Source organism: Lepidochelys olivacea (genome assembly GCF_965140295.1).
Source record: "Lepidochelys olivacea isolate rLepOli2 genome assembly, chromosome: 10".
NCBI classification, from domain to species: domain Eukaryota; kingdom Metazoa; phylum Chordata; order Testudines; family Cheloniidae; genus Lepidochelys; species Lepidochelys olivacea.
The window spans coordinates 73,963,031-73,977,613 of NC_140420.1; the positions used below are offsets into that span (position 1 = coordinate 73,963,031).

General features: G+C 38.7%; 1 protein-coding gene and 1 long non-coding RNA gene across 2 annotated transcripts in view; one reads left to right on the forward strand and one right to left on the reverse strand.

The window, feature by feature from the left end:
- The window catches only part of LOC311527590, a 560,808-nt gene that overhangs the window by 61,601 nt on the left and 484,624 nt on the right, over positions 1–14,583 (reverse strand). The gene's annotated exons all lie outside the window — the stretch shown is intronic.
- The window catches only part of MCTP2 (multiple C2 and transmembrane domain containing 2), a gene marked incomplete at its 5' end in the record, with an annotated part of 131,007 nt that overhangs the window by 48,571 nt on the left and 67,853 nt on the right, over positions 1–14,583 (forward strand). The window contains 4 exons of the mRNA XM_084641741.1: positions 814–1,000; positions 2,219–2,312; positions 7,708–7,810; positions 10,560–10,662. Of these exons, the coding sequence (XP_084497867.1) occupies positions 814–1,000; positions 2,219–2,312; positions 7,708–7,810; positions 10,560–10,662 (487 nt within the window). The remainder of the gene's footprint in view (positions 1–813; positions 1,001–2,218; positions 2,313–7,707; positions 7,811–10,559; positions 10,663–14,583) is intronic.

The following is a 14,583-nucleotide window of genomic DNA, read 5'->3' on the forward strand; positions in this document are numbered from 1 at the left end:
CCTAATAGAGCTTCCTGAAAGTTCCACTCCATTTACTGGACTTCCACATAGAAGGCAGTTAGCTGCACTAGGTGTATAGACTTTGTCACATTTGACCATTTGCTTTTAGGCTCTCCAGCAAACTCTCTCTTCTTACCCCAACCTGGTCTCTTGCCTTGTTGTCTCTCATTAATGTGCGCTTTCTTTTTTCTTTTTTTTCCAAAAGTGTCAGAGACTATAACAATGTGCATTATGAGCTGGCAGCTTACCTGCAAGCCACACTGCCCCTCTGGGAAATATAACAATACAATGAAAGCCTAGATCTAGTTAGGTTTGTAAAGGAGATCAGGGCATACAGTACAATGTAGCATAAAATGAAGTCTGCCTTAAATGAAGCTGGTATTTTAGACACAACATTTTGACTTTGTATTTCCACTCAGATTATAATAATTTTACCTTTTTAGAAATCAGAAGACATTGGGGTTTTGTGGGAGAGGAGAGCAGAGTTGGATTTAAAACCTCACCACTACAGAGGCTGCAGTGCTAACTTTCAATCCCTATGCAAGTACAAGGAAACCAGAAATGAAACTGACAAGAAACAAAGTGAAACTAACTAGCTTTTCTCATTCCTCCCTGCTTCCCCATTTCCCCCACCTTGACCAAACAGCCCAAATGGTGAAAAGTAAATTAGATATCTAAACTTAGTTCATTTGTACCTTTTGATCCTTAATGATAGGTAAAAAAATTCTTATTTTTAAAAGTGTACGTGTTGGGGTTTATTTGTCCCATTAAAGTAATCCTCTTTATTATTAATTCATGACAATGTTATTCTAGGTGTAAAGTGGATATTACTGCACTACCTAGCAAGCAGACCAATGTTCTAGAACTGCCAGTGGAGAAGCATCTGGGGTCTCTGCTTATGCTAATTGCTGTTACCCCCTGTTCAGGAGTGTCTATCTCTGATTTGTGTGTCTGCCCCTTGGGAGACCCCAGTGAAAGGAAACAGATTTCCCAGCGCTATGTGAGTTTTTGTTTTGTTTCTACTTTATTAAAAAAATACTGAAAATTGTATCAAAAGAAGATCTGTCCCAGTCGTAATAACACCACTTCTAATGGAAAAAGGTATCACACACCATAATTATGTTTAGTGTGACAAGTGAATAGACAGAGCAGTTAGCCTCTAGCAATTTGGCTGTTTGCATTTGGCAGTTTTTAAACTTAACAGTTCCCTTTTGAAAACTTGAATTACATTAAGATGTTATCTTAGGAAATGAGGAGACTATGAATGTTTAAAAAATCATAATGAGAGAGAGAAAGTAGTATTTAGAATTCTTTTCTCATTGTGGCGATGTGCTCTGGTCTGTTCACTTTGGGAAGATAAAGCCTGATTCTAATATTTAGTACTTTCTGTACTAAATCATAGATCTTAAAGTGCTGCACAGGATAGATAAACATTATTACCCCCATTTTATAGACAGGGAAACTGAGGCACAAAGGGTTTAAGTGATTGAGTTAATGATAGAGCTGTGAATGGTGCCCAGATCCTTGACTCTGAATTCAGTACTCTAGCCACGGGCTTATGGTGCCTCTCTAAATATATCTTATACTTAGTTTTGGAATAATGCTATTTTAATATTCAGGTATGTGCTTATTTCCTTTGAATCTCCTTGCCTAAATTAACCATTTAACTCCTGTAAACTGAAGATTACATATACATTAAAAATAAATGATAAACAGACAGTTTACATGCTGGGATGAACAGTGTAAGTGTGTTGCAATGGGATGAGGATTGGTAGAGTTGTGTGAGTGAGTATCTGATAGTGAAACATTGAGCAGTGGGGATAGGGACCAAAATTAAGGGCTAGTCTACACTAAAGCTATAAGTCGATCCAAGTTACACTACTTCAGTTATGGAAATCATGTAATTGAAGTCGACGTAACTTGGATCGACTTACAGTGGTGTTCCCACCTCTGTGTTGACGGGAGACACTCTCCCGTCTACTTACCTTATGCTTCTCGGGGAGCTGGAGTACAGAGGTCGATAGGCTAGCGCTCTGCCATTGACTGAGCAGGTCTTCACTAGACCCACTAAATCGACACTGCTACATTGATTGAAGCAGTGCTGATTTAGCCATGAGTATAGACATGCCCTAAGACTTATGGTTTTCTAGTAGTCTATCAAAATCTGTCTCACTAAATTATTATTTTTAAAAAAGTCTCTATTCACTATTTTTTCCAGTGTATAAAGAACTCCCTTCAGGACATGAAGGACATAGGCTTCTTACAGGTCAAAGTTTTAAAGGCAGTCAACCTGTTGGCAGCAGATTTTTCAGGTATTAATTGTCTTCCTTCTTTTTATTTTGGGTCTTTTCTGATGTGTTTTGATACCATGTTAATGTTTTTGAGGTGTAGTGCATGTTAGTGAATCCCTCACTTATGCCATGAGTCTAGCAAGGCAAAGTAAAACTTGTGTATCACCCACTTGTTAAAGCATTAAAGGTAAAATGCATGCCTGGGAACTGGGGTCCCACAAGCCCTATGCATCACTTAAGTCTCCAGTGTGGGGCTTATTTGGGACTTAAGTGGTGAACAGGTTTTATGGGCCCACTGCACTGGGGTCAGCTTTACCCTTCATATTTATGAGTGGCATGTCCAGTAACTTTTGCCTTTTTCTCAATAACTGAAATAAATTAGGGTTCTTGTGAGTTGAACTGTGGGGTGTTTGTGTGCAGTACTGGCCCTGCTACCTGTTTCTAATGCTGGAACGGTAACTATTATCCTGCAAAACCTTACCCACAACAATAAGGGTTTGCTGGATCGAATTCCTAGCCCTGTGCTCAGGCCAGCAGAGAACACCATCTCATTAAGTACACTTTAGACTTGATGTCAACCATAGATGGAAAACTATCTGAGATTGCTGTCTGAAGTAGAGGCTCTCAAGTGGCCAAATTGTTGTGGCATCAAGGTCTTCCTAGGTCACATCTGAATATCTAGGAAAATTACTTTTCCATCATCACATGGTATCTCTTTGTCGCCTATGAGCAGTTTACATCTAACCATTCCGCATCCCCAAGTTCTACAGAACATGATATGAAATGTCATTACTTTTCTCTTACAGTTCTCTGTCCCACCACTTCAAGCTCCAGCCCCTACGTTCATGGCTCTAATATAGACTAGTTTCAGCACAAGCGAAGTGATCCACTATTATTGCTGTAAATTGTGACTTGTGCCAGTGATCTTTCATTCAGAAGCACAGCCCCTTTAGGAGCTGTGTTAAATGCTCTGGGTTAAACACTGCACTCCATTTTCAGCCATGGCCCATCCTGGTTTGGTGGCTGATAGGTTTGGTGTAACTGTGTTCCATACGTGGCACAAGAAGTGTGATCAGCCCCATTGGACGGAGGTCCAAGGTGTATTCAACCCCAGCTGGAGAGAGCCAGGCTTGACCCTGATGGATAATCACAAACATTAACTCACTGGATATGTTCTTGGCTATTACAAGGCAGGAACTATATATTTTAGCACTACCTGACAAGTGTCATTCATATTGCAACTAACAGGCGATTATTTTCTGAGGGTGGAGCCCCATTCGCTTCCCTTTGCTGACTGACTAGTTGACTCCATGCTAGACGAGGATCACTGTAATCTAGGAATCACAAAAAACACCCAGAGACTTAAGTATCAGTATACTGTACTGGAGAAAGAGGCCTGTCAGCTGTTAAAGTATATATTTTGGAGACCATGTTCTTTATTTTTAACATCAGATTTACTGCAGGCTGTACCCTTTGCTGAGATGCATGCTCATTTGTGAGTTGTGACATGCGTTATCAGGGGAACCCTTCTTCATCACTGTTGCGACAACATTTTGCTAACCAATGGAGGGCTAGATTGGGGCAAATGGAAAATAGCTCTGTTCTGGGGTGAAAATTTGGCCCCTCGTTACATGGATTTAATTGGGAGGATTTAGAATGCCGGGGCACTGTGTTGCTCTTGCTTCTTTCAATATGAATCATGGAAAATAAGTCTTGGAAAAGTATCTACAAAGTGACCTTGATTCAACTGCTGTTTGCTGGAGGTGACATGTCTCAGCAACTTTTTGTGAGCTCATGAACTAAATAATAGAATTATAGAAATCCTCAAATTCTTTAATGTTCCCCATTTACCTAGTACCCTGTTCAGCACTTGTCTAGGCTGCCTGAATGTATGGGTCAATGCTCCCTCTTAAGTGGAGATTTATCAGTGCTGGAAAACTGTAAACAGTAGTTCCTATTACAGCTAAATAGTGAATCTGGTCCAAAATATACTTAATATATTAGTTTCTCTCTTAGTAGGAAAAATAACTTCTGGCCTCTTTTGAAGAGGGCATTATGTGTTGGGCATTATGTTATTTTTGCAGGGCACTTCTTGGAAGCTGATACCACTGCGTGGTGACTGATGAAATAATGGCAAATGATGAAATTAAAAAAAAATATTCATGTAGACATGAGATCTGCTACATCCAGTATCTTTAATGGTGCATACTTCAGATACAGGTCTGATTGTAATGAAAATGTATTTTACCTTCTGATTCTTTTTGACTCATCAGAAAGGCAGAGAGCTAAAGAGAAAGCATTGTCAACCGAACCTGGGGCCATTATTCAGGCCAATCTCTGATTGTAACATCAGCAGCATTTCTCCAAAGTAAGGACTATAAAAGATACTAGCCCACATTTTCAAAAGTTTAACCAATAAATAGTGTTATTTATAAGTGTAGCCACCCTGTTGTCCCCCCTCCCCACCCCAGGAACAGGTAATGGACTTTTTTATATACTAGCAATGCACTGAAGAACTGAAAGGATTAATGTGCAGATCTTCTTTAAAAAATATAAAAAAGTCCATGTGCAATAATGACCAGGGTAGAACTATGTGGGTCACAAGCTTGCCTTTGATCTTGAGTTTCCTCAGCTGGCCTTTCACCTGACTGATAAAGGGCTGCTACAGTATGTAAGCCTTTATTGGTTTATTAGTTACTTTAGCTGCTCTTGATCTGTAAACTTAATAAGGCTAAATGTACTGTAGTAAAAAAAAAAAAAGCCTTTATAAGCTATGGGACTAATTTTACCTACAAATGCACAGAATATTACAGGAAGTTTTGTCCAAGGACAGATTTGGATCTTGGCTGTGTTCATCCTTTGTGTAACTCCACTGAGGCCAATGGCGTTATAGAAGCAATGGATTGGGCCCCATTTCCCTAAATGCTTAAACAGGAGTGTGTGCATTTGTGTGTGGATAATGAACACTGAAGGAGATTCTGGGGATCTTGATTTTGCAATTGAAAGACTTTTCATAAAGGGTCTGAAACACACATTCCTTGTGCACAGCACAGAATGAAATCCTGTTTAAGTGCAAGGTTACTTAGTCTGTCATTATGTTCAAAATAACTAAGGCTTTGAGCCTGAGCCTGATTCATGAGGCAAATGACAAATTGTTTTGCAATGGCAGTGCTGAAAATATCCTAGTATTATGCGGTAATAGACCCACCAAATTACAAAAGGATGCAGCCATTTTAGGTAAAAATAGCATAAATTTCTGATTGTGAAATGAGAGACATAAAGATTAATTATCTGTTCTGAGCCATTCATAAATGATTAGTGCAGTAATTATGTGCTTCCATAGTAGAACCCTCCCAAAGCAGTGCTGTATTTCCTCCACTGCCTGGGAGACTGTTGCAGGTTTATTATTTTTGATAAAAAGTAACTTAAGGTCCAGCAAAAATCTGATAGAGACAATCAAGGAGACAATAAAAAATACAAAGATTTCCAAGGGTTAATAGAAGAGCAGTCTGAGCATGTATCATATTTTCTCAGTAGCGCAATGATGATTCAATGATGGGAATACTTCTGCAGACCAATTATCCAATTCTAAGTGTAATGGCATTTTATACCTTGTTACTTACTACAGTAATGAAGATCAGATTTGAGTATGGTTGGTATTTCTGTTATAGGTTGCTGCATGTTGGTACTGTACAGTTTACCAAATTTGAGTTTTTAACCTACAGTAATAATGAGAATCAGAACCTTATGTTATTGCATGCAATTCTGGCTTTTAAAGAGCTTCCTGAAAACTCACAGGTACTATTTGACCCAAGTTTAGACCAGTTACTATGTCCTATATTAAAAACGTAAAGCTAAATATGTCTAAGGACAACAGCAGGAACTTCGTCAACCCCAACTAGTTCAACTTGAACCTCCGCTAGATAATAGTTTTGTCATTGTGAAATGACTTTTTCTGCTTCATTGCATGTTTCTGTGTGCACATGAGCATTCTGCTCAAAGACGGCATTTGCTCACTGACCAAAAAATGGTATTCAGAACACAAAATTATAGAGTAGGATTGTCTTTTGGCACATACCATTTTGCGTTTCAAACAGTTTCTCTGTCATTAAGTACATTTGCAACTTGTACCTGGTTCCAGTGTATAGGTGGGTAGGAGACTAATAGATTCCACTAAAATGTGAGATTATTAAAACTTTCCAAAAGTGACTGGTAAATATTCACTGTTTTAGATACTGGAAAACATTTCTACTTAGGCTGTAAATTCCTCAGGACGGAGACCTTGTCTCCTTATTTGTTTGTAAAGTGCCTAGCACAGTTTGGGTACTATATTAATAACAGCAATTTAAAAAAAAATTAACAGAAGTCTGCTTAAATGTCTGTTTTCTTTTATATAAATGTCTCTATGGCTGAGATACACAGTAACCTAAATAAGACTAGAATGCCTGTAGTTGAGCTAAATGTAAATATGAATACCTAAGATAATGAACTTAAATCAGATATACAGCTGAACAGGCTCATAGGCACTCTGTTTATAGTAAAGTTTGTCTGAAAGCGCTGGAGTGTTTTAAGGTGTCATGCTGTGCCAAATGCAGGTATTGCAATCCTCTGCTTATTGAGAAAAGTAACTAGGAAATATATCTTCCCGATAAAACGCTTCCACTCTGATATCCTTTTTTGATAGGATGTTTCCTTTAATAAGTTTCTCACTCTGTCTTGATCCAGCAATTGGGTCCATTGGTCTGACCTGACTCTCACTGAAGTCGTCGGGTGTCTGTATGGATTCAGAGATCTACTCGTGCAAATCTCATTGCAGGATTGGTGCTGAAGTGGGCACAATACTTTGCTTATTTTATGAGACTGCATGTACTTATATGGTTATATAATGAACTAATAAAGCAAAAGCTCTCGGCAGATTATAAAGCAAAATGAACTAACAGAAGCCCTGACATTTCTATAACCCAGACTAAAAGTCTGCATGGTTCATAACCCTTGATCGCCCGTGGAGGAGAATATAAAAACGGAAACTTGTTCAGAATGGGACTACCTCTCTTATTGCATGTCATTTTTCTTGGTAGTCAACATTGGCTGATCTTCCTAATCACCAAAGATTTAAAGATTATTCTTGATAAGATTTCAGTTCTCTGTTATGAAGACAAGTTGCCTACATGGATTAGAATGGAAAATGCTTCGATAAAGTTTCAAAGAGGAAAACAGTGAATACATATTGATTGTGTTGTTAATTTAGTAATTCAGAGAAAGGAAGACATTTCCAGTCACCTTAGTGCAGTTTATTCTTTTTTGATCTTCTGATCTCCTTCTCCCAACCCTGCTGCAAAAAGAGTGAGCTAACTACCATCACATTATCTAACCCTTCTTTGTTTTATTTTATTTTTTTCACCTGTTCTTTCCACAGGTAAAAGTGACCCTTTCTGTGTGTTAGAGTTGGGCAACGTCAGACTTCAGACCCACACAGTTTACAAAAACCTCAACCCAGAGTGGAACAAAGTTTTCACCTTGTAAGTGAATTGCATTTGAAAACATGCCGTAAATGCGAAACGGTGAGCAGCCCCAATATAAAAGATATTTATTTTAGGAAACATGAGGTAAAGTTTGGGTCATGTCACTTTCTCCATAGGAAGAAGAGGTTGACTGAGTTGTATTTGATATTTCTCCATTAAAGCATTTTCCTTTTTCAATTCTGGCATGGAGTTTATTAATAGAAATCATAACAAGAAGAAACTGGGATATTTATAGGAAGAATCATGACTATATATAATAGACTCCAAGAAATTGTATAGCAGACCTGAAAATGGAAACCTAGATATAGTCGCTCTTAGGTTTTTCCATAATTTAAAATATAACTTGTGTTTTGTTTGGACATGATAAAACTGTAGTTCTGTACATAATTTAATTTGAAAATGATCAGGAAGTAGAGTTCTGATTGCCCATGATGAAACAGCTGAGTTTAAATCAGGCAATAAGAAGCACTACCCAAACCAGAAATTTACACCTTAATCAAACCAAAAAAATGTGTGATTATTAAGTGAATTTGATGCCTGTGAAAAGTGCCCTGGAGACTGAAGGCCTCAGTATTCGCAGAATAGATGCAACTTGCTGTTGCAAAGCAAGGTCATCACATGGGCTGCTACAGTGTAAATTTCTTCTATAGTGCCCCACCTACGTTTTTTTAGGGCTAAAGTGGAATAATAACCACCTTTTGGAGATGAGAGAAGAGTCTGTTTTCCCTTAATGATTTGTTCCTTGTCCACTGCTCTTGAGGCTACTGATAAAGGGTGGCAGTTTTATCTTTGTGATGCGGATGCTACTCCACTAGGAAATTAGTCTTAGTATTATTGATTCAAATCATACAAGCTAGCATGCAGAGAGGCTGGGCTGGCTTTGAATAAGATGAAAAGTTTCATATCTTATTGCTCTGTGGTCGATGGAAAAAACTCTACCATGTATTTCCACTGAGTTCACTGGTGCCAGAAATGAATCTGTAACATCTATACCTCTTTTGCCCTCTGGCCCCTACTGTGTGTCTCTTTTGTAACTCTCCTTCTTACCCTATTTGTTTATTCTGAAGAAGCTCCGCATGCATCACTATTTATCCTGAGCTTACAAAGTTGACCCTTGGTCCAGATTCAAATGTTTTAGTAAATCTGTTCCTGTCATATACATTCTATGAGACTTTCTGTTCTATTTAGGTTCTTGGACTGTGCCCATCAGTGTAGTCTGAGTACTTTTGACATTTTATATCGCTAATAGCCTGTGTACAACTATTTTAATGGTGTTTTTGAGTTTACCTTTGAACAAAAGTGGAGGTGTAAAGCCTCACAAACTGGCAGGTTCTGGTAGCCATTTACTTTTTCTGGGCTCTCAAAACTTTATGGCTATATATTTAATTGCTGTTTATATAACTCACATTACGATAGTATAGGTATTTGTCTCCCTCTTCTGGCTGTCTCCCTCTACTCTCTCAACCTAAGAGATTAGTGAGTTGTCTACAGCTGTCTGCTAGGGGAATTAGTATTTTAGTTCATGCTTTTAGTGCAATAGGTTCCAAGCTTAGTCCTTGGTGGACATTCATCCTAAATTGTGGCTCTGTTGCTGGAATGTTCCTGGAATTAGTTGTCTTCTAGCTAGAGTAGCAGCTTGTGAGGCTTATCTTCTACAACAGTGGCTCTCAACCTTTCCAGACTACTGTACCTCTTTCAAGAGTCTGATTTGTCTTGTGTACCCCCAAATTTAACCTCACTGCTTGCTTACAAAATCAGGCATAAAAATACAAGTGTGTCCCATCACACTATTACTGAAAAATTGCTGACTTTCTCATTTTTACCAAAAATTATAAAATAAATCAATTGGAATATAAATAGTGTTCTTATATTTCAGTGTATAGTATATAGAACAGTATAAACAAGTCATTGTCTGAATGAAATTTCAGTGTGTACTTACTTTGCTAGTATTTTTTATGTAGCCTGATGTAAAACTAAGCAAATATCTAGATGAGTTGATGCCCCCCCAGAAGACCTCTGCATACCCCAGGGGTACATGTGCCCCTGGTTGAGAACCACTGTTCTATGAGACCAAAGCCAGACAAAGCCTCAGTGGTTAGTTGTGTTAATTGCACTTGGATAAACAATAACTTGCTTGCTTCCTCCCTCTCTCCCTCCAGTCATCTACAGTTACCCAAGCTCTCACAGACACCAATACGTTTCCCCGGATGAATCTCTTATTTTATTAATGATCCTGATGACCAGTTGAGATTAGCAGGCAGTTGTCATCCCCAGTAAAGCATATGGATTAGATGGAATTAATAATATTATCTATTTTATTTGAGGGTTTTTAGAAGTCTTTAAACTACTTGGCCAAATGGGGAAAATTGCTCAATTGCTCAGAAAAAATGAGAGAGGTTTTCCTCTTCACATACCTTTTTGGCACATGCACGCACCTTCCTAAACTCTGACTCAAACTTTTTCTCTTGCCCACCTTCCTCACCCTCATATGTTCCATCAATGTCAACATTCACACACCAGAAATCTCACTGTCTAGCAATAATTGTTGTCTTTCACGTGGATACGTGAATCTTTCATGAGGGAAAAGCTTGGGGAATAGCCTTGGTTTGATTTAATTTTTGGAATTTAATTAAATGCTAGTTTTATACTCCAAGGTAATGCAGACTTAATTAGCGAAACACTATTCTCTGATCTTCCTGGAGCAGACTGAATGTGTACAGACCATTTTTTGTGCTTCTCATTCCAGCCCTATTAAAGATATCCACGATGTTCTTGAAGTGACAGTGTTTGATGAAGATGGAGATAAACCCCCTGATTTTCTTGGAAAAGTTGCTATCCCATTGCTGTCTGTAAGTTATCTTTGCACGTGTATCATTCGAACATTGATGGTTTCATTGGGAGCAAGTTGCATTTCTTTCCCTTTCTTGTATGAAACAACTCAGATCTAGATATAAACAACCTCTTTTTTGTGGTGGGGGAGGAAGGGTTGTTTATGTGTATACATATATAAATACACATACGTACGTGCGCGCGCATGTCTTGATTGGTCAGTGTTTACAGTCCTCCTTACTGTCACAAAGGTTGCCAAATATGGTTGATTTGGAAAGAAAACTACGTAAAGTTCATCCGTGCAATATGCCATTTTGGTCTGAAAACATAATTGAACTGTTTTTCTGTGTGTTTGTCACATCACCTTTCAGTAGTAACATTTCAGATGTGTCTTTATTCATTGTTGCTTCTTGTTACTTCAAGAAAGTAATTGCACATCACAATAGGATTGACCAAATAGTTGTTGGCACAGCTGAGCAAAATTACATAGATTCATAGATACTAAGGTCAGAAGGGACCATTATGATAATCTAGTCCGACCTCCTGCACAGCGCAGGCCACAGAATCGCACCCACCCACTCCTGCGAAAAACCTCTCACCTATGTCCGAGGTATTGTAGTCCTCAAATCGTGGTTTAAAGACTTCAAGGAGCAGAGAATCCTCCAGCAAGTGACCTGTGCCCCATGCTGCAGAGGAAGGCGAAAAACCTCCAGGGCCTCTTCCAATCTGCCCTGGAGGAAAATTCCTTCCCGACCCGAAATATGGCGATCAGCTAAACCCTGAGTATATGGGCAAGATTCACCAGCCAGATACCCAGGAAAGAATTCTCTGTAGTAACTCAGATCCCACCCCATCTAACATCCCATCATAGGCCAATAGGCCTATTTACCATGAATATTTAAAGATCAATTAATTACCATAAAAGGGTGTGTTTTACAACGTAGTACTGCAGTTATTGTTCTGTAAGCAAATGTGAAGAGAGGACGATCATGGGAGAATAGAAACAGAATTGCATTCTGGTATCTCCTCGGAACTCCAGTCCTGGACCAGGACCCCATAGCTCTAGGTGCTCTACAAACATAGAACAAAAAGATAGTCAGTCCCTGCCCCAAAGATTTTATTATATAAGTAAAAGACAGGAGACAACAGATGGATACAGACACAGATAAGGGGGAATACAAGGAAACAATGAGACAACATACAACATGACAGGCTGTGTGAACAGTATACAGTGAGTATTGATAACACCCCCGGTAGTAAAGTTGAAAAGTTAGCTTCCATTACAACTCCGTTTTCATGTGCTAATGTTTTGTCTGAAATAGGTTCACATTTGGGGCTGAAACTTTCCATGTTGGTCTCTGCTATTTTATTTATTTAATTATTATTTATTTTTGCAAAGGGTGATGGTGTGGGGAGAAAGTAGATCAAAATCTTTTTAGCTATTTTTTGGACGTTTAGGAAAGCAAGAAGCAAACACCCTTTTCATTGTAAAATTGTACCCACTCATTTAAAAACAGAACTACAACAAAAAAGTGGCTGGAGTTTGAAAGCTGGATGGGACATAGTCCTCAGTGAGGACTAGTTGCCTTGGTTTGGTGGGTGTGGAGGGGGGGAAGGTGAGGTGAGGGAAATTACAATTAAAATAATTAAGCAACAGAAAAATAACTTTTGGCTGTGCTCAGTAGTACCAGAATCTTATCAGAACTCAATGAATTCCTGTCCCCTTTATGATGTCACTGCCCATTCTCTCTGCTTGAATTAATTAAGGGATGACAGGAGCCGGTGCTTTCAGGTTTTCTGTTGAGCAGTTTGCATGAGGGAGACTGTGGGGTGGTGAGCAACACCAGTGCTTGCCCCATCCTCAAAAACGAGTGCTTTAACATCCAAGATGGGGTGGAGGGGCGCTCTCAGAGTTAAGGAGACCTAACAGTGTGCCTGCAATTTTTACTGCAATCTGCAGTATTTTGTATATTCTACCTTTTTCATTTTGCATAAAGAATTATTTTTTCTGTCTGAAAATATCTGCTCCCCTATTACAGCAGTCTGGCTGAAAATTGTTGGCAGCCAAACCGTGCCAGGAAAGTCGGGAACCCAGGCCCCAATCCAGCAAAGCATAAAAGCACATGCTTAATTTTCGTCCTGGGAGGAATCTCATTGACTTCAGTGGGACAACCTATGTGCTTAAAGTTAAACATGTGCTTAAGCACTTTGCTAGATGATAACTTCAGAGCCCATTTGTGAAAATTTGAATGTTAACATTATGAAGCGCAGACAATTTAATGGTTTTCAGCTAGGAAGTTAAGTTTTAAAAAACTATATTAATTGAAGAACATTATTTCCAGCAGCAATGTTAACATAGCCACAGTACATTTATAGTGGATAGCATTTTCTATTCTCTGCGTGTGCGAGGGGGTGTCAGTTACGTGGCTTACTATGTCACTGTTTTATATTTTAAAATATTTATCATTCCAGCATATAGGATGTCAGGTGCAGCAGAGTGAATGCTGCTGTGAGAACCTTACCTTTTGCAATCTCTGCCTTGTGTGCAATTTTAACTGCATTAATGTAGGTATTTGCTGTTCATACCTGCTTTATCAGAACCTGTACATATGAGGCATTGGAAAAGTACTAGGAAGCATTCATTAGTCAAGTGGCTACCAAACGAACATATCAACTTTGATTTCAGTGTAGATGCTTATGAAAAGGGTTGAATACAGAAGGTGGGCTCTATGGTTCTAAGTGATGATACTTGGCTACCTTTTGTATGAAATTATCTGCATAAAGCTAATATTGATAATCCAGTACCACAAAAAAAAGTGCAGTTATACTCTGAAAAGTGATTCTGTAAGAACAGTGCTCATGGGTTCTATGTGTGTTCTTCCTCTGTGATCTCCGTTCAGTCTCTTGCTTTACAGGTTAAAAGAGAGTTGTTTTTTGTAATTGCTGGCATAACTCAATCAGGAATCTGAAAGTCACACTGAGTTCTTTCTTGCTGATCATCACCAGAAATAAAGTCTGAATAGTATCATTTTAGGCAGAGGAGGGATTCAACAGTTCTGGAAATCAGGTCCCCTTTATTTATGCACCTAAATATGAATTTTGGTGCATAATTTTAGTTTGAAAAATTTGGTTTAAGTAAATGAACTGGAAACAAAAATTGATGGACTAAAATGGGCCTTTTTTCCTTTTTAATTCCTTTCCCCCCACTTCTTTATTTTCTCTCTTTGTGGGAATGAAAGGTGGGGTGAATACAGAATGGTGTGGATGGAGTTTAAATGCATGACTTTTGTAAATGTTACTATTTTGAGGGCCTGATCCAAAGCCCACTGTTGTCCAAGAGAGCATATCCATAGATTTCAATGGGTTTTGGATCAGGTTTGATATGAACATAGTCTCATAATATGTAAAAGTGCTGCGAATGATACATGTACATTTCTTCTCAGATTAGAATTGCAGTGTTTTGCAGCCTTCTTTTACTCTGCTACTGTGACTCTGAGTTCCTTAAGACATTTATTTTCTGCTTGTCCATTTTAGTGGCCTGAGTCATTGACATCTGTAATTTTAGAACAATGTTAAAGTCAGCTTCATGTGAAGAGCCATTTGATATTTACAGGGAAGAACAACTCTGAACATCTTTTATTCCATTTTTGATCGCTTGGTTAATTTTTCCCCAAGTCCTCATATCCCTGATGTTACTGGAAGAGAGTGGCTCGAGCATCTGCTCTCCTGCAGAACCGGTGCTTGCCAAATGGTCTGCATGATCAGCAGCAGGCTGTGTGGGCTCACAGTGAGGAGATGTTAGATTTGGATCCTCTGTTGATTTTATAGGCATTTGTTAAGTATCCCTTAGGAAGCGTGTAACAAGGCAGAGGAGGGGATTGTGTATGTGTGTGGTAGAGTCCAAACTCCATTCAGTCTGGGTTCTTTGTCCAAGATTTGAG